The sequence below is a fragment of the Suncus etruscus genome, chromosome X (genome assembly GCF_024139225.1).
Source record: "Suncus etruscus isolate mSunEtr1 chromosome X, mSunEtr1.pri.cur, whole genome shotgun sequence".
In the NCBI taxonomy this organism is placed as follows: domain Eukaryota; kingdom Metazoa; phylum Chordata; class Mammalia; order Eulipotyphla; family Soricidae; genus Suncus; species Suncus etruscus.
This window is the reverse complement of record NC_064868.1, coordinates 118365771-118383860: the sequence shown is the minus strand read 5'-3', so window position 1 is coordinate 118383860 and position 18090 is coordinate 118365771. Positions and strand designations below refer to the sequence as shown.

At 39.7% G+C, this 18090-nt stretch overlaps 1 protein-coding gene across 1 annotated transcript in view; it reads left to right on the top strand.

Annotated features, from left to right (window-relative positions):
- LONRF3 (LON peptidase N-terminal domain and ring finger 3) overlaps positions 1–14073 on the top strand; it is a 40860-nt gene extending 26787 nt beyond the window's left edge. Inside the window, exons 7-12 of the mRNA XM_049767017.1 lie at positions 2361–2475; positions 5327–5448; positions 8035–8193; positions 9080–9245; positions 10214–10363; positions 13470–14073. Coding sequence (XP_049622974.1) covers positions 2361–2475; positions 5327–5448; positions 8035–8193; positions 9080–9245; positions 10214–10363; positions 13470–13622 — 865 coding nt within the window. The 3' untranslated portion in view covers positions 13623–14073. The remainder of the gene's footprint in view (positions 1–2360; positions 2476–5326; positions 5449–8034; positions 8194–9079; positions 9246–10213; positions 10364–13469) is intronic.
- Positions 14074–18090: the final 4017 nt, after the last annotated feature.

Sequence of the window (18090 nt, the reverse complement as noted above, 5' to 3'; positions counted from 1 at the left end):
CCTTGTGTCCTCTTTTATTTCATGAAGAGTATTTTGTAGTTTTCTTTGTATAGGTCTTTCACTCCTTAAAGTTGATTCCAAGGTACTTGATTTTTAGGCACAATTGTGAATGGGATTTTTAAAATATTTTCTTCTTTTTCATTATTTGTTCTATTTCACTTTTATAAATTAAATACTTAAATGCCATGTTTATGAAGTTGTCAATGACTGAGTTTACATCATACAATTTGACATCTGATTTGACATTGAGTTTACCCCCTTCACCAGTGTCCATTTCCTACCCCCAACGATCTCAATTTCCCTTTTGCCCTCCCCCCTACCTGCCTCTGATGCAGAATTTTACTTCTCTCTCTCTTTTTACCTTTTAAGACACCGTGGTTTGCATTATTGTTAGTGAAGGGACATTATGCATATCACCTTATCTCCTTTCAACACCCAGTCCTTTTCCAGAGTAATAAGTTTTAACTATCATTGTCATTGTCATAGTCGTCCCTTTTCTACCCTAACTATACTGCTCCAATATTTGTGGCAAGGTTCCTATTGTCCCTGAATATTATTGCCATAATATCTTTCCCCCCATATATTCAACAACTGATCGAGATCATTCCATGTCTATTCCTCTTCCTCTGACTCATTTCACTCAGCATAATACTTTCCATATCCATCTAGGTATAAGCCAATTTAAGGACTTCATTTTTCCTAATCACTAATATTCCATTGTGTAGATGAACCACAGCTTCTTTAACCATTCACCTGTTGTTGAATATTTGGGTTGTTTCCAGATTCTGGATATCAAACATAGGAATGCAGAGGGCTTTTCTGCATTGTGTTCTGAGGGTATATCCCTTGTAGTGGTATTTCTGTGTCATATGAAAGCTTACTTTCTAGTTTCTTAAGGAATATACATATTGTTTTCCAAAAAACCTGGACCAGTTGGCATTCCAAGCAGCAATAAATGAGAGTCCCTTTCTCCACACAACAGTGCCAGCACTGGTTGTTCTTGTACTTTCTGACTCATGCCAGTTGCTGTGATGTGAGATGTTATCTCACTGTGGTTTTGATTTGATCTCCTTGATGATTAGTGATGTGGAGCATTTTTTCATGCGCCTTTTGGTCATCTGTATTTCTTCTTTGAGGAAGTGTTTATTCATTTCTTCTCCGCATTTTTTGGATGGGGATAGATTTTTCTTGTTAAGCTCTACCAGGGCATATCTTATTGATATGAACCCCTTAACAAATGAGCATTAGATAAATAGTTTCTCCCATTCCTTGTGGGGGTCTTTGTTTACTAGTTACCGTTTCCTCTGAAGTGCAGAAGCTTCTCGGTTTAATGTGCTTTTTGACATTGATGATTTGCTTCTGCTCTCTGGCTGGCAGTGCGGACCAGGCTCTTTTGTGCCCCTCCTGGCCACACGAGGGCGCTATGCAGCCAGCAGCCTCTTCATTGCTACTGAACACTCTTGTGAGATCAAAATAGGCTGGTCAGGAGTCTTCTTTCTTTCTGTCCTCGGGGTGAGTGTGAACCCCACTTCTGAACTATCATCATTTTCAGCTACCCCTCCCCAGTGATCCTGCTGAAGGTGAGCCCCCACTACTTTGATAAAAGGTCAATCTTTGAATCTCTGAATGTACAGAATAGCTTTAAAAAATACCATCAAAGATCTGAAAAGATTCAGATTTTGGCTAACAAAGCTTTGAAAAGAGAATCATATTAAATACTATGTGTGCCTACACATATGTGTCTATACATGTGTGTACCCAAGTATCTATTAATAATCACATTTCTATTGCTCTACTTCCTAGGAAATTATTGATCCATAGAGAAGGCAGTTATGTTTTCATGGCTAGTTGGGTTGAGATCTTGCAGGTAGTAGCATTGCTTAGGTGAAAAAATGAAATTCAGATGAACAAAAAAAGCCAAGTCCTTTACCATTGTATTGTGATTTAAAGCATAGGAATGAGCAAACGTGTGTTTTCTGTGTTTGCAAATATGTAGGCTGCCTCACTATTTTCAAATGAATTCTCTTCAAACACTGGCTATGTATGCATCTTCATTTTCCTGGCACCTGTTAGTGAAAAATATGGAACCTTCAGAAGAGACTGACTCGAATTTATGTTACGAAAGAATCAGCCTATTTCCTAAACTTTAATAAATGCATTGTTTTACATCCTGCTCAAAAATGCAAGGCAGATGCTTTTCTCAACTGCATCCTTAGGATTTTTTAAAGGAACACACACCCCATATGAACACACACACACAATTTTCCATATAATGCTGTAAAATTTTAACATGGGGTAATTTTGTCTTTCTTAAGCCTGTTTTTTTTCAGTTTTATTCCATTTTGATTTCTAAATTTCAGGTTGTTCTTCGAACCAGTTACCACACCTTGTGGGCATACTTTCTGCTTAAAGTGCCTTGAACGATGCCTTGACCACAATGCGAAATGCCCACTCTGCAAAGATAGTCTCTCACAGGTAAAACAGTATTTCTTCCTTGGTTATGTTAGCTTCTCTGTACAATTGGATCCCAAGACATTGTGTCTTGCTAGCATTAAACGTCTCTTAGGACCCTTTTTCTATTTCGCTTGACTTATAGCTAGCTCTCTTCTTTATCAGGCAAGTGAGGCAAAATCTATATTTTAAAATAAATATTTCATGGATTGATTTTTCTTTGGGATACCACACCCAGAACTTCTCAGGGCTTATTCCTGGTGCTGTACTCTTGGACCACACCAGACAAGGCTCAGGGGATTATATTAGTACTGGGACCTGAATCAGAGTTAGCTGCATGCAAGGCAAGCACCTTAACCCCTGTACTTTTTCTCTGACCCCACATTTGGCTTTATAATGAACTCCTTGAAAAATTAGCTTAAGCGGGAATCAAAAATTAAATTAATGATAAGCATGAATCTTCTCATAGTACTTGATTCACTGTGATGTTTGGTAATCTTTTCATTCTTCCTGAGCTTGGATAAGAATTACTATGTCTCCTCGTAAGCTATGTTTATTCCTAGCTTGAATAGATCACCAGTAAGTTCCCCCAGAGAAATCTCACAGACTTCAGTGTGGTTTTTGTCCCACCCTGTCAGAGATTTTATACATTATTAGCAAATATTTAAAAATATTTTAAAAGTTCTGGGGTCGGAGCTAGCCCACGACAGACCGTGGTTCGATCCACTGGCGTCCCATATAGTCCCCCCAAACCAGGAGCAATTTCTGAGCGCATAGCCAGGAGTAACCCCTGAGCGTCACTGGGTGTGGCCCCAAAACAAAACAAAACAAAGTTCTATGGCTGTGGCTGGAGTATTAGACAGTTGGGGAGTGTTTGCCATGCATATGACCAATCTAGACTTGATCCCCAGAATCCCACATGGTCCCTTGAGCATCTCCAGGAGTAATTTCTGAGTGTGGAGCCAAGAGTAAACCCCGAACACCACTAGGTGTGGCCCAAAAATGAAAAAAAAAAGAGAAAGAAAATCTCTGGGGCCTCTGAGTTTTGTCAAAATAAATCACGTGAGTGCCATCTTTGTCTTTAAAGTGGACCTGAAGGATTTCTCTGTATCAGAAGAAAACCCATTCTCATCTTGTTCTCCCTCATTCAGGAACTTGTGAACCCAATCTGATAAACAGTCAATATTTGATGACTCCTGTCATCTCTAAGAAGGTTAAGCTTTCAACTTTCAGTCTGCAGGTGTAAAGAGGTTGAAAATCACTACACTTAAGTGAATATAGATATGGAGAAATCACGTGTGACTCCCTCCCAACGTTAAAATTAAGGGACTGGCAGAACAGACAGACAGTACAGGAGTTATGGTGACTTATATTGCAGATCATCTCAGTTCAATTCATGACATTTCACGGGACCTTAACATCACCATGACGGATCCTTGAGCACAGAGCCAAGAGTATGCCCTGAGCATCATTGAAAGATCCCCTAAAAAAGGCCACACCAAAAACACAAAACAAAACAAAACAAAACAAAAAAAAACAATCAAAAAATAACTAAGGATATGGAGTGAAATTATCACGAAAGGTAACCCTGAGGGTGGACATTGTGTATGAAGAAATTCAATGCTATACCAGGACTGAATAAAGGGTAATATGATGGCACTTACTGATCTAATTCTAAGAAGCTATTTTATATTTAATGCATTTCTGTTGTGGAAACTCTGCAATATCCTAGAAAACTGAAAAAATCTATCCATATGCTTGTCACCTGTAGGAAAATACCTTGTTTCCTCGCTTTAGCATCAGTGAAAGAGACACTCTCTTTATGGATTGGCCACCTCTTGTGCCACTGATTTCTTCCAAAGATTGGCAGCAGGCAAAGTGAGGGCTTCATTTGTCGGGATGTGGTTGGTAATGATGCTAAGGCTATGGAGTTCCGGATCCAGGGCTTAAATAATATTCTTATCTATAACTGTGTATTCAAACAGGGGCCCACACAATTTCCCAGAGAGATTAATATCTTACTCCATTCATACTCACCTTGGACTAGAAGTCTCCCTGGTAAAGAAAACAAGGTCTGAAGTCAGAAGTTTTGTACTCAGGATCGCCCCTGCTGGATTAATAGCGTCATTTCCACAGCGAGCAATTCTCTCCAGATGTTGTTTTTGGTCCTTTTGTGTAGTTCACATAGTTAAACACTGAATTCTGACAGATTCCTGGATCCGTATGGCTTAGGGGTGTTCGGAAGAAGGGTAATAGTAGCAGTTGAGCTACAGGCAGGCTTGTAACATCATTTTCGTGATGCCTGTATGTACATTATGGTGGAAAGAGACAAAAGCCAGTCCTCAGTGATATTTTTAAGAGCTAAAATATTTTTAAAATTGCAATATTTAGAAGTCAAGCATTTCATGGAAAGAGATAGGCAAGTGAGAATCAATGATTGAATAATTTTAATTCCATGAATCTCATGGTTATTGACTGTCAGCATTTTCTGTCTGGAGCCTCAGTTAAGCTTGTAAACACTGTGCTCAATAAAAGGAAAGGAAAGCTCTTCTCTTTTTTTCTTGATAAGGACATGATCTTAATTCCAGTGCTTTAGGGAAAAGATGATATTTTGAAGACATCAATGCTAAACAATTTTCTAGTTGAGATGTCCTTATTAATGATAAAAATATGGAAGTCATCAATTACACATCTTTCTTTAAAAATGATATACTTATACATTGAGATCGCAACCATTATAATAGTATGAGCTCCTGAAGGGAATGGGTCTCTCTTCCAGTCATAAGTGGCCATTTGAGTCTTGTGATTCCTTCAGCAGTGCTTTGTGTTTGTCTGTTAATGCCACAATTATCTAATTGCCTTTTCCCCCCTCTAGTACTTGGCATCAAGAAAATACAAAACAAATGTCGTCATGGAGGAAATAATTGCTAAGTTCCTTCCAGAAGAACTGAAGGAACGAATACAACTTTTCCAAGAGGAAATGGAAGAACTTTCTAAGTATGTATATGCGATTCCTCTTTTCAGTTTCCAGATCATAGAAGCCTGTGCAAACATTGCACACCATGGAGCCCCCCCTCCCCCATGTAGTGAGAGCTTGTTGATAGCTAGAAATTGGCAAGAGTGGGGGCCTCCATACCATGTAAAACTGTGAAAGCTACCCACAGGGTTTCCCTCCACTCCAAAGTCATTTGCTCAACAGTTGTTAGTACATTGCTGAGGAGTCGTGAACCATAGCACTTGACCGGGTCATATGTTGGCATTAACAACTGGGGGCTGCTGGCAGGAGAAGAAAATTGGGAAAAGTTTCATCAGGGGCTCTTGTCAAGAGTTCAGAAGATTTTCTCAAATAAATAAGGAAGTATAATGAGGTAAAAACTTTTCAACTAGCCAGAGCTTGCCTTAATATCCAGTTCTGGGTCCCAGAGCAAGATTTTTACAATACCTGGGTTTTTATCTTATTTGGAGCTTGAGGATAATAGTTTGTTCTTCATGGGGTCATGAAGATGAAATGAGCCACTTCTGAGAAAGCTCTCACAAAATGGGTTAGTAGGAATGCACCCGTGTTGATGAAAGAGATAAGAAGTAAAGAGAAGTGATGGAGATGGACTGGAAACTGTATGTAGCTCTCTACTTGGAGGAAGTACGGCTTAATGGCTTGGACAAGTAGGAAGTGATTACTCATTTCTGCCTCTCCTATGGCTGCCCCTTCATCTTCACCTCCCCAAGGGGTCCTCACCTCTAAACTTTCTGATGAAAAAAGCTAGTCTGGGTTTTTTGGTTTGGTTGTATTTTGGTTTTGCCTTTTGATTTTGAGTCACACCTGGCAACGTTCTACACTCAGGAATTATTCCAGGCAGTGCTTATAGGACATATGAGGTGCTAGGGATCAAACGTTGGTTTGTGTGCAAGGCAAGTGCCCTATCCACCATACTATCTCCCAAGGCCCCAACATCTGATCTGATTTTATTTTCATCCTTGCAGAGAACAATTTTAAAATTCAGCTTCCAATTTGAAGCTCTCGCATTGCTTCTTTGGAAACACAGAAAGAAAATCTTTTTTTTCTCATTGACTTATTTTTGATATAATTAGGCCTTCTTTATCATTAGTTTTGATTCCTAGGTTGAGTCTGTTTGAGCTATCATTTGAAATATCATTTAATGGTGTAGCATATAGTTCAATGAGGCAGGAAGCTGAACAAAGAATCGTGTGAACTGGTGTTATCACAATACATAAAGGAAACATTTAAATATTATATAATATTGTCCCCTATTAAATGCTAGAATGTGCAAGAGAAGTATTCACTTAAAAGAATGGACTTTATATTTTTGAAGAGTGTGCTAATGGTCTTATATCTTTTGATAGGTTCCCATGTACCTTAGTAGACTTACTAGACTAATACAATGACAACCAGTAGTGATGGAGGAAATAATCCCATATAGTGGTTTCTCTTTGTACCATCAGGTTGCATGTTCTAATCATTATAGGCGCTTGTGGGTTCTGATTCCAAAGCTAATATACAAGTGTTTCTGGGAATTTGGTGACCCCATTGTCTGCAATTAAAGTGCACAGTTATTCTATTGCAAAAGAGGATAGGGGCATTACTGGGCTAGGTCATTTTTTCCTTTATAACCTCCTTTCTCCTGAGCCAATCATGGACATTCTATGGGGAGGGGGTTCACATGATGTTACAGGGGCCATGTAGAGAATATATCACCACCATTTTTCTGAAAAGCTATGTGACTTAGTCCCACTCATGTAAGATACTTGAAGATATTTTTTAGTTGAGTGAAACAATGGAAGGAAAGTACTATGGGAGGGAATAAAGAAAGGAGGGAGGGATGGAAAGATCTATGTATGGAAGGGAAGAAAGGGTAAAAGGAAAGAGGGGAGATGAATTGAGAGAAGGAATGGAAAGGGGTAAGGAAGGGAAAGAAGGAAAGAAGGATGGAAGAATTACTCTTTTGGTTTTTTTTGGGTGGTCACACCCAGCAGTGCTCAGGGGTCACTCCTGGCTCTACACTCAGGAATTGCCCCTGGCAGGCATGGGGGACCACATGGGATGCTGAAATTCAAACCTCCATCCTTCTGGATGCAAGGCAAACAAACACCTTACCTCCATGCTATCTCTCCGGCCCCAGGAAGGATTACTCTTACATTAAAGTACTTCAGAACTTTTTAAGATGAATTAAAATATGTTGACTATTTATTTGAATATCTTAACCCTTAGAGAACTATTTCTCAACATTTTCCCCTTGGTGGCCCTGATCAGAACTTGTTTTCCTCCTGTCCTACTGGTTGGCCCGTTAGTCTCATGCTGTTCTCCAACTCTGTTAACACAATTTTCACCTGTGACCCTCTGAATTATCCTGAAGGCGCACAAAGGGCCATTGGCCTCTTAGTGGAGAATATTTACCTCTTACTAACTTCTGTATCATATTAGGAGACTCTTATTGTGGCTTCAGTTGCATTTAAGTATTTTTCTGTCTCCCTGCTTTCCTGCTTGGAAGAAGTATGGTGAGGTTTGGCTTCTCTTTCTGTATTCTCTGTTGCTTTGAGTCTCATGTCATTTTCTCTTCCCAACAGTTTAAATAAGAATGTGCCGATTTTCGTGTGTACTATGGCTTATCCCACTGTGCCATGCCCACTACATGTCTTTGAACCTTGTTACCGCCTGATGATTCGGAGATGCATTGAGACAGGCACAAGGCAGTTTGGCATGTGCCTTGGAGATCCAGTGAAGGGGTAAATAAAAATATATGCAAGTTAAGGAGGTGGGCTGAAAGGGGGTTTCTAAAAATCAGTAGTGTCCCTTGGTCCCACATTTACCATGGGCATATCTGCCTATTTATCTATTTATTTATGATTTCTTTCTTGTGTGGCCACTCCTTTTCATTCTCAGCCAACTGGACCAGATAGTCTGGCCATGCAATGCTGCTGGTCCAGCAGTGCTAAGGCCCACCAGGGCCACAATGGATGTTATAGGGGGAAGATCATATGGTGTTGAGAACTAACTTGGATAGTGCTAGAGAGTATTTACCTTGGTTTTATAAGAGTGTGGGCCCTAGATTCGTGTACTGGATTCAGTCTGGCTCCTCCTTTGCAGAAAACTTCTTTTTTTCTTTCCGGCAACACCCAGTGATGCTCAGAGGTTACGCCTGGCTATGCGCTCCGAAATTGTTCCTGGCTTGGGGGACCATATGGGACACCAGGGTATCAAACTGCAGTCCGTCCTAGGCTAGCATGCACAAGGCAGATGCCTTATCACTTGCGCCACTGCTCCGGCCCCTGCAAAAAGCTTCACGACCTTTAAGTGACTTAATTTATTTATCAGGAAAGTGGGTACAATAACCATCTATACCTTGGTGAATTTCTCAGGAGGATTGACGAGAGCACACAAAGCACCAAGAATGACACCTAGTAGACAATATATGCTTGTTATATGGTAGCAATCATATAAATACATGAGAATTTTTTTCCACACAGGCACTGCCTGTTGTCTACTTGTTCCTGTCCACCTTGGGATAGGCAGACACTACTTGAGGCATAGCATAAAGGACTAGAAATAAATTGGGGGTCAGGACACAAAAACAGTTCATTAAAATGTCCTTGAATCTATTCTAAAAAACAGAAAGTTTGCTGAATATGGATGCATCCTAGAGATCAAAAACGTTCAATTCTTTGCTGATGGCCGCTCAGTGATTGAAAGTGTAGGGAAGCGACGCTTCAAAGTCATCCAACAGAGCCAGCGAGATGGTTACAATACAGCTGACATTGAATACATCGAAGATCAAAAGGTGAGGGTGGCAACGCCTAAACGCACCCAAACTAGCCCAATGCCCCTCCAAAGTAGCTTATCTGCAGCTTGGTACCAAAGAAAATGGTTGCCACAGGATTTTTTTGACATTTGTCATGGACCTGGGGATTTCTCATCAAAATTCTGCAGCAGTATTGAATGCTGGTAGTTTACCAGCATTTACCAGTAGAATTTTGTTGAAGTGATGAGTGGCTACAGGCTGTTCATTGTCTTTGGTACCCACTCCATTGATGAATTGTGTTCATGTTTAAGAAACACCATGGCCAATCAATCTTGGGGCTAGTTTAATCTCATAGTTCGTTCTGTCAGGGAAGAGCAGGCTAGACTTGGAGTTTGGTCCACACATATCTGTTTTATTTCTCATTTTATTTTGTAATCATTGGGGACTCACACACATTTATATGTTACACTGTGCAAACTAGTTCAGTGCTCTTCTTGGCACGCTATCATTCCACAGGGTACAGTGCTGATACTTGCAGGTAGTCTGTGGTTTTATGGATCAGTAGGTCTAAGAAGTTTATAATCTCATATTTATCTATCTTTATCATTACTTCCAGGAACAAGCTTAATAAGCTCAAATACATGTATTTGCCTTGGAAGTAGATACACAGAAACATTCATGTCACATTTCCCTGTGAATAATTAAAAGCATGTAAATAGTACAAATGAGAGAGGCAAGAAACAGCCTACCCTCAGTGAACTGCATGCCTCTACTCTATCCAGTTTGACTCTCTGATTTTCCATGTCTTTCACCTTCAGCTGTACTCATAAACAGTTTTGTCATTTGTCTGAGGAGGAACAGTTGATAGACCAAGCAAAAGATAGCAAGATGGGTGATCCTTCTAGAGAGACAGTATGGGGTGCTCAAAGACAAGTCAAGTGTCAAAAGCATCTCTGAATTTAAATAAAAAGGTGCCGAATAGTTTACTTCCACGTTGATACTTTCAGGTTCAAGAAGAGGATTATGCTGAGCTCATAGGTTTACACAACTGTGTTTATGAACAAGCAGCATCATGGTTTCATTCGCTCAAAGCAGCTCTCAAGATTCGGATACTCAACCACTTTGGTCCAATGCCAGAAAAAGATGCTGATCCCCAGGTATATTAATATCTTATTTTTGGAATTAGCCTAGGGATTGTGATCAGACGGGTGTAGAGTTGCCACCCACAAAGTCAAGGACAGAGAAGCTGAATTCCAATCGATGATATTTGGTGACTTATCATGAATTAAAACCAAAAGGATTCCAAGAAGTGTCAATAAAAGTAAGCTAGGTAGTAGACACTTAAATCCGAATTAGATTTTGAGAGCTAAGCCATGATGAAAGACTCCATCAATATAAGAACTTTCTATGGGAGTCCAGATCTACACCAAGTGCTAGGATGATAGCATCCATGTAAAGTACAGGCTTAATAAAAGGATATTCTGGTAGCCGAGAGCACAAGTTGACACTTCTAGATGGCTTGTTAAACACTCCTCTATTGCTGCAGGATCTAAGAGATAGGGCATGCTCCCTCATAGGATTTCCAACTGCAATCCTGTTTGAATTCTGAGATTCCTTCTTAGCCTTGTAAGCTGAGACACTTGTCATTGTCCTCATCACAGGTGAGAAGGTTCATTTAGGACCCCACCATTAACATGTTTCTCTGGTCGAGTTATAAACATGTAGTGCCTTATTGGATCTGTTTCTCGAGGGATTGGTACGGATCATGGAAAAGGTTAGATAATAAATTTTCCCCAAGCTTACTTGCTCAGAGTTAATCAGGGAACAGTCTCCAGAAAAATAAATTAGCAATAATGCACTATGTCTACCCACTATCACATTTTTCAACCTCCTGGCTTCGCTGCATTACCTCCAAGACTCCCATGATTCTTTACTGACATTCTCTATCTCTGTGACAATAAAATATATTAATATTTATATTTCCTGTTCAAAGACTAGCCCTGCTTCTCTTTCTAGCTGTGTGACCTGGGGGGAGGGGGCATTACTTCCCCCCTTTAAAAATTTCTTTCATCACTGAAATGAAGAGGTTGAATGAGATGGAACCCCCTTCCTCTTCCATTCTAAGACTGAAACAAAGTCTTTATGATAATGGGCTGAAATATACTACTTTCACTACACCACAGTTTGGGGGGTTGCCTCCCTTTGGCTCCAGGCAGGAAAAAAGAATGCTTGGTGAAAAAGACCAAAAAAGTTAGTGTTTTCCAGTTACTTAGATCCTGGCTCTGGATCCCTGTGACTCAGAATTCCAGCAGAGCTATGCGCAGGTTCATGAGCAGGCTTAGTGCTTAATGATAACAGCATCTTCCACAAGAGAGCACACAGATGTCATGGAGTGATTCACAAGAACTCAGTGACACAGAACGGTGAAATATTGTTTTTTTAAATTTTATTAAGGCAAAGCTATCACATTCTTTGGTAGAAGCAGCGGGAAGTAATCTCCCAACAAAATCCCTTCTAGATTTGCCTGGCCAATTCTTCAGCCTCAACGGTCCCATTAATTAGCATGCTTGTCTCCTTGCAAAGGTGGAAGAGACAGAAACATCTCCCCATTACCCTAGCCCCTCAATGTTATCAGAAGCCTTAATTAGCATCTGTTAGCAACCCTGGAAAAGAGGGATCTGAATTAAATTACATTTAGATTTGATAACAGTTCGATTTAAAACCAAGAGCCAGGGAAAGTGACAGACCACAATGTGGGACAAAAAGAAACCTAAAGGACACTAGAGACATTGAAAAGCAAAGAGGGTGGTGAAGGGATAGCAAGGAAAATCATGTGTAGCAATTTGTAAGGCTATTTTCCCCCAGATGTCAGTGATTTAAACAGAACATGCTGCTCTTCTCTGAAGCTTGAAAACCAGCTACCTTCTGGAAATCATGGGCAGAATTTTTGGTTTGGGCCTTGGTAGGAAGCATCAGCCATATCTAAATTGTGTGTCTAGCCAACAGAATTTTGAAGAATTTATGTGGGATAGTGTTGGTAGAAGCCTTTAGATTGGTACTCATACTGCCTTCTAATTAGATGTCTCTCGATTGGTTCCTTTGGTTTTCTTGTGGAAAAGATGTTTCCCCATTGCCTCCTTATCTGGCTTTCTCCCCTTTCCTTGGGGTGGACTTTCTTGATCCCAATAAAGGCTACTCATGAGACCTGAAGGAGCGGCTGACATCTTGGCTTGTGGTTCCATGTGGTGGAGCAACTGGCTTGTGGGTGAACAGCTTGCGGTGTGAGTTTCTGGCCTGCTATACCTTCCCAACTGTGTGTGGATTATTTCCTGCGTCGGAATTGCTACAGACCTGCGTCTCTTGTCCTACCTGGACAGGGGCATGGGAATCCCACTCCCTCTCGTGAGATTGTGGAATGCACAACCCACCATTTCACAGGATAGAAAAGCTCTTTACTAAGAAGGATCCCTAGGGATAGGAAGAACTTATATCTGATGTGAATGTACTATTTTTCACTACACATTTTATTTTTGCTATGTGGAATTATATCTTAGGGTCATGGATCCTAGGTTTTAATTTCAGGGAGAAGTAGTCCATGATCCTGGAGTGACAGGAATATGCATACTACATTGCCTTCATCCACACTGGAAAATGGAGGGCGTTCATAGACATGCAAATCCTCAAGGCTTAGGAGCATTGAATTGACTAATAAAATCACCAAATCATACTAGATAGGACATATACTGTTTCTGCTATAATTTTGGCAGGCCTACTTCAACCATTCCCAGTAGTAACTTTATCTTACATAGCTCTGTCCCCTGAAATCATTTAGTGACCCAGAATCCTTCCTCATAAGGCTCTAACATTCTTAGAATTTTATTCTTAACCTCCTGATTGAAGATCATCACATCTTCATGTCTAGTTAAAAGAAAGAGAATGAAAATGGAAGAGAAAGGAATCATGCTACCTACACAGAGCATGCCCCCGGACATTCTCAATACCTTTAAAATGCCACCAGTCAAAACTTTATCTTGTGGCCTTATTTCACTGAAAGAGAGACATTACATATATATTATTTTATCTGGGTGGTGATAAGCTCAGGGTAAATAATAAAGGCTATAACAATATGGGACAGATAGCAGGCCTTGCTACAACTAGAAGCAGCTCCACCAAAGATGGTTTCCCCTTTAGAAATGTACTGACTGACTGACTGGTAGTGCTTCAAAGGGATAAGGATGAACCCATTGTTTTTCTCTGTTGCAGATGAACCCCAATGGCCCAGCCTGGTGCTGGTGGATCTTAGCAGTTCTCCCCCTGGAAAACCGAGCTCAGCTCCCATTCCTAGCTATGAGATCCTTAAAGGATAGATTGAATGGAATTCAGCGAGTCCTGGCCTTCATAGCTCAAAACCAGTAAGAAGTTAGATATCTGAAGAGGAGCATTTACTCCTTCCTGCCCGGGTGGGCATTGTCTTGTAAATATATCGAATGGCAATAACATCTTAACAGAAGGAAGTCTCAAACAGAGAGGCATTACCCTGCCATGGATCGCAGAGAGAACTTGAATAGAAAAACCAAAAGAATTGGGACCTGTTTGAAACTTTCTGTCTTAAGATGCTTCTTGATGTGCTGCACAACTAGACACACAACAGAGGTGTTAAAAAAGAGCCCAGAAGAAAAAAAATTCATCTGATTTTGACATAAAACTTTCTGAAAGTTTCAAATGCTTTTGCTTTAATTTCCTTTCTTTCATAAATGAATGTGTGGATGAGATGTGAGGGGAAGATGCTAATGATGTTACTGCATTTGTTCACTGACTTAAGCTTTCATTCCAGTGGTTCAAGTTTTATACAGCATTATGTAAAATAATGTTCATACAATTTTCCGTGTTGATAACTTATTTTTTGTACTACTGTCTCTTTTCTCTAGGTATATATTGATAACTATTTAAGTGTACAGTATGGAAGTGTATTGTTTTAATTGTTTTACTATGTATGTAGAGGGGAAGTGCCATGTAAAATGTGAAATCTGTGTTTGAAAAATTTGTGTTTTTACATTTCTTCTGGTTATAAAACAGTTGTATATATTCATATAGATGTTTAAAAGAAGTTCAGAACCAAACTAAAGTCATCTCTTCACATATTCCATTTTGATAATGGAAAAATCATTAAGGAATTTTGTATAGCTTAAGACTTAGGCCTGGCATAATTCAGATAATCCATTTATTATATATTAAGGAGAGCCAGGCTAAAGGAATTAATTTTTCTGGACTGAAGAGATGACTTAGAGTAGTGTCTTCTATTACAATATGCTATCAGCAATCTTTTTGGCAATCTCTTACTTACTGTATATAATTTCTATCCAGTTAGAAATGGGATTTTTTAGCAAGATAATTTTTAACCCTTCATGGGTTATGGCATTCAGTTTGGCACATCCCCACTTTGCCAAACTCTCCATGCCTCACCTTTTCTCTGTGTTCAAATCCTCAAGACTTGGGTAATATATGTGAAAATAGTTGTCAAGCAGTTTATTATTTAAAGGGTAAAGAAGTTGGCCCATGTAGAACTCATGTAGAAGCCTTGTAGATGACCCCAATCATATGTTCAGATATAAAGTTTTTGGTCTTTAAGTCTTCAAGGAACTAAACATTGACTTTTTTCCTGGTTGCTATAGGCCAAAGATTTCCATGTTGGGGAAGAGTAATAGCTTTAAGGATGTAAAAATGAACCCTTAGTGATAGTTTGAGTTTTCAGTATAGGAAAATATTGTGCATGTGGGAGTGCAATAGTCAGAGTGATTAGTGTGTCATGTGTATCTTTGTGAAAAATTATACTCTTCTCTAAACAGCTGCATGACATTCCTCCCCAGCAACATTCCACTCAGGGTGAGAGGTTAATGCCTCCAGTAATCAGTCTGGCTTCTTGTATCACCACTATTGGCCAGAAATAGAAGAGAATGAGATGAAATGGACATCACAAAAGGGAGTCATGTAAGCAGAAACCAAACAATCTTTTCTGTAGTTTTCTAAGGGACACTGTGTTGTCAGAGCACTCGGTTACTGGGTTTGATGTTCAGAGTCAGACAGTAAAGAATGTAAATATAGATATGCAAGGCTCTCCTCCCACCTAGTAGCCAGTTATGTGATCCATAGCATAGTTCCTCATGAGTACTTCCTATATTTAGTATAAATGCAATGGAGAAAATCTATAAATTCTTCTTGCTAGAGGTGTTCCTTTTAGTGAGTGATGTCATTTCCTCTGAGTCCTCTTTTCTCTAACAAAGAGTAGTGATGAAAACTGCAGCTAGGATCATTGAGATCATGTATGTAAATGACTTAGCAGAGTGCTTAGGAGGCAGAGAAAAATAATAGCTTTTATTAGATAACTTGGAGTTCTCAAATATCACCAGAGACTTACACTTGCCTAAAACACTGCCTTTATATAATACCTGTTCTCAACCCCTTCTCAGTCCATGCCACTGACTTGCAAACCACAACTTGAAGATATACAGGTCATTTCTTTGAAGTCAAGTCGCTTTAGGCAGGCTAAAAATTGGGAAACAATTGAGATTTAGAAGTAGAGGAAAAGTTTGTGCCAACAAAGTTTTTATGTTTTAATAGGGATAAATCATAGTGTTTAGAAAATGAGACTTTTTGATATAATGGAAGCCTTAAGTTCTAGCACCATTTAAATAACTAACTTATCATTCCTTGATCTCTACCATGCATCAGGAATCTGACTATGCCAGGAGAATAGATTTTTGTAGTATGACTTTTAAGATTAGCTTGTGATCATTTTTATTCAGCTCCAAATCTCCCCAAAATGTAATGACCACATGACTCTTACTAGCATAATTACACAGTTACAGTTCTTTGACAGCAATCTCTCATTGCTGTAGTGATGAGAGGCAAGTTGCGTGGCTGACCTTTGGCTTGCCCTGGAGAATACATGAAAGGAGCAATCAACTGGTCATGGCAATTTCACCCCTTGCGAGCTTATTTCACTACAAAGCTTGCCTATGAAGAACAAATAGAGAAAAGAATTATGATAACTCTGTACCAAGACTTTCCCCTTGGTGAATAGTTCACTGTATTTGGTTAGATTTTCTGTCTTGTGATTGACCTAGTGTTTTGGTATAAGATATTTTCTCTCTGTGTATATATAGATATATCTCTGTATATATAGATGTGTGTATTTAGGTATCAAGCAGACATTACGCCTTTCTGCTTGGTACTATACTAGTGCTGCTAGTGAATAACCAGCAAAATGTAGAAATTAAACTTTCTATACACAACTTGGAGAAATAATACTGGCCCCTGACTTGAAGTGGGGACAGAGAACTGGCGATGTCAACACTTTATCTTTATTGAAGGCCCATTGCTTCTAGCCCTGTGCTGAAGAAGCCTGGGATAGTTGAGTCAGTGCTTTTGTGGCCCTTCCAGCTCAGTCTAACAAGCTGCTGGGCTCAGATCACCCCTTGGGGCCTGGCAGAAGAGCTCCTAAGACTTGTCCAGAACACCTGGAGATCTTTTTACTGCCAACTGATTGCACACGGTGGATATACTGGAATCCACTGGGGATCACTTTCCCCCACCCCAAGCCCATTTTTAAGATGGGAATTGTCCTGAAGGGGCTCAGTAGTTGAGTTCCCAACATACTGGCTTTGCAGCCACTTCGATTAACCAAGGATGAATCAGAAGTCGAAATATCTGAGAAAGATGCAGATGGGAAGCAGCCCAACTACGGGCAAACATGTAGACTATAAACCCTTTACTGGGTTTGAGGTGTTGATTTAGGATGAAAGGCAATTGTGAAGAGCAGCTGGCTGCCCTTCCTGGCCCTTGCTGGAGAGGGAAAGGAGGAAAGGAGCTATGTGAGATGGAGGCCTTAGAGTCCTTTAAGAAGATCGACCATAGCTCACCATTGAACTCTTGGGTTAGGCATACCCAGTGGTGAAAGGAAGACACTTTCACTTGAATGGATCTTTTCAAAGGTGGTTAATTAACCTCAAGAGAGAAGTGCCTGTAATTTTTGTATCTAGTCTCATATTAAAGCCTTTTCTTCGTGACTCTGTAGTTCTGTGCAAATGAAACACCTGTGGCATCAAATGTGATTAACAGAAGTTTACAAATCGACCACACTGTAGCTTAGGCATCATTCAAAAGGTTGCTTATCATTTATCTATTGTTAGAGCAGCAACAGTAAATGAGATTTAAGAGCAAATAGGTCATTGTGGTATTATAGGCTTATCTTACATACACTAGTTTGCATCATTTTTATGCAGTTCTTAGAAATGTCAGGATTAAAGTATCCAGCAAACCTTTTAAACAGTGGCAAATGTATTTGTTACTCCATTTGCTTAATAAGTAGCCATTGAAGTGTGGGACAGTAATTAACTGAAAGGTGAATTAAGATTGCGCTTTCCAAGTATCTCCCATTCCCCCCTCCCATTGCTTTTCAACTACCTCTATATGCTTGATTTCTCTTTAGGGTTTTCTTTCCTTCGGATCTTTAGAAAATCATTTCAGCTTATCTGTATTGTAATAACAATGTGATTGATCTAGAAAATCTCTTGTGGAAATTATTTGAACATTAAAAGATGTGTCCTGTCTCTCACTGTTTTATCTAACAAAATTCTACCTGTACCTTAGAGCAAGAATTAGCCAAATCATTTCAGTATTGTTTAGTTGGAACTTGAAGAGAATGGACATCTGTTTTTGTGGCACTGTTTTGTTCTTGTTCTGATTGGATGTAATACAGTGGACTGGAACTCTCTCAAAGACATAGCTTTGCATGAAACAGCAAGTTCTTGGGTGTGTTTGTGTGTGTCTGAGAGAGAGATGGTGAGGCACATGTAAATTGTAACAGTAAGGTGATACATTCTGA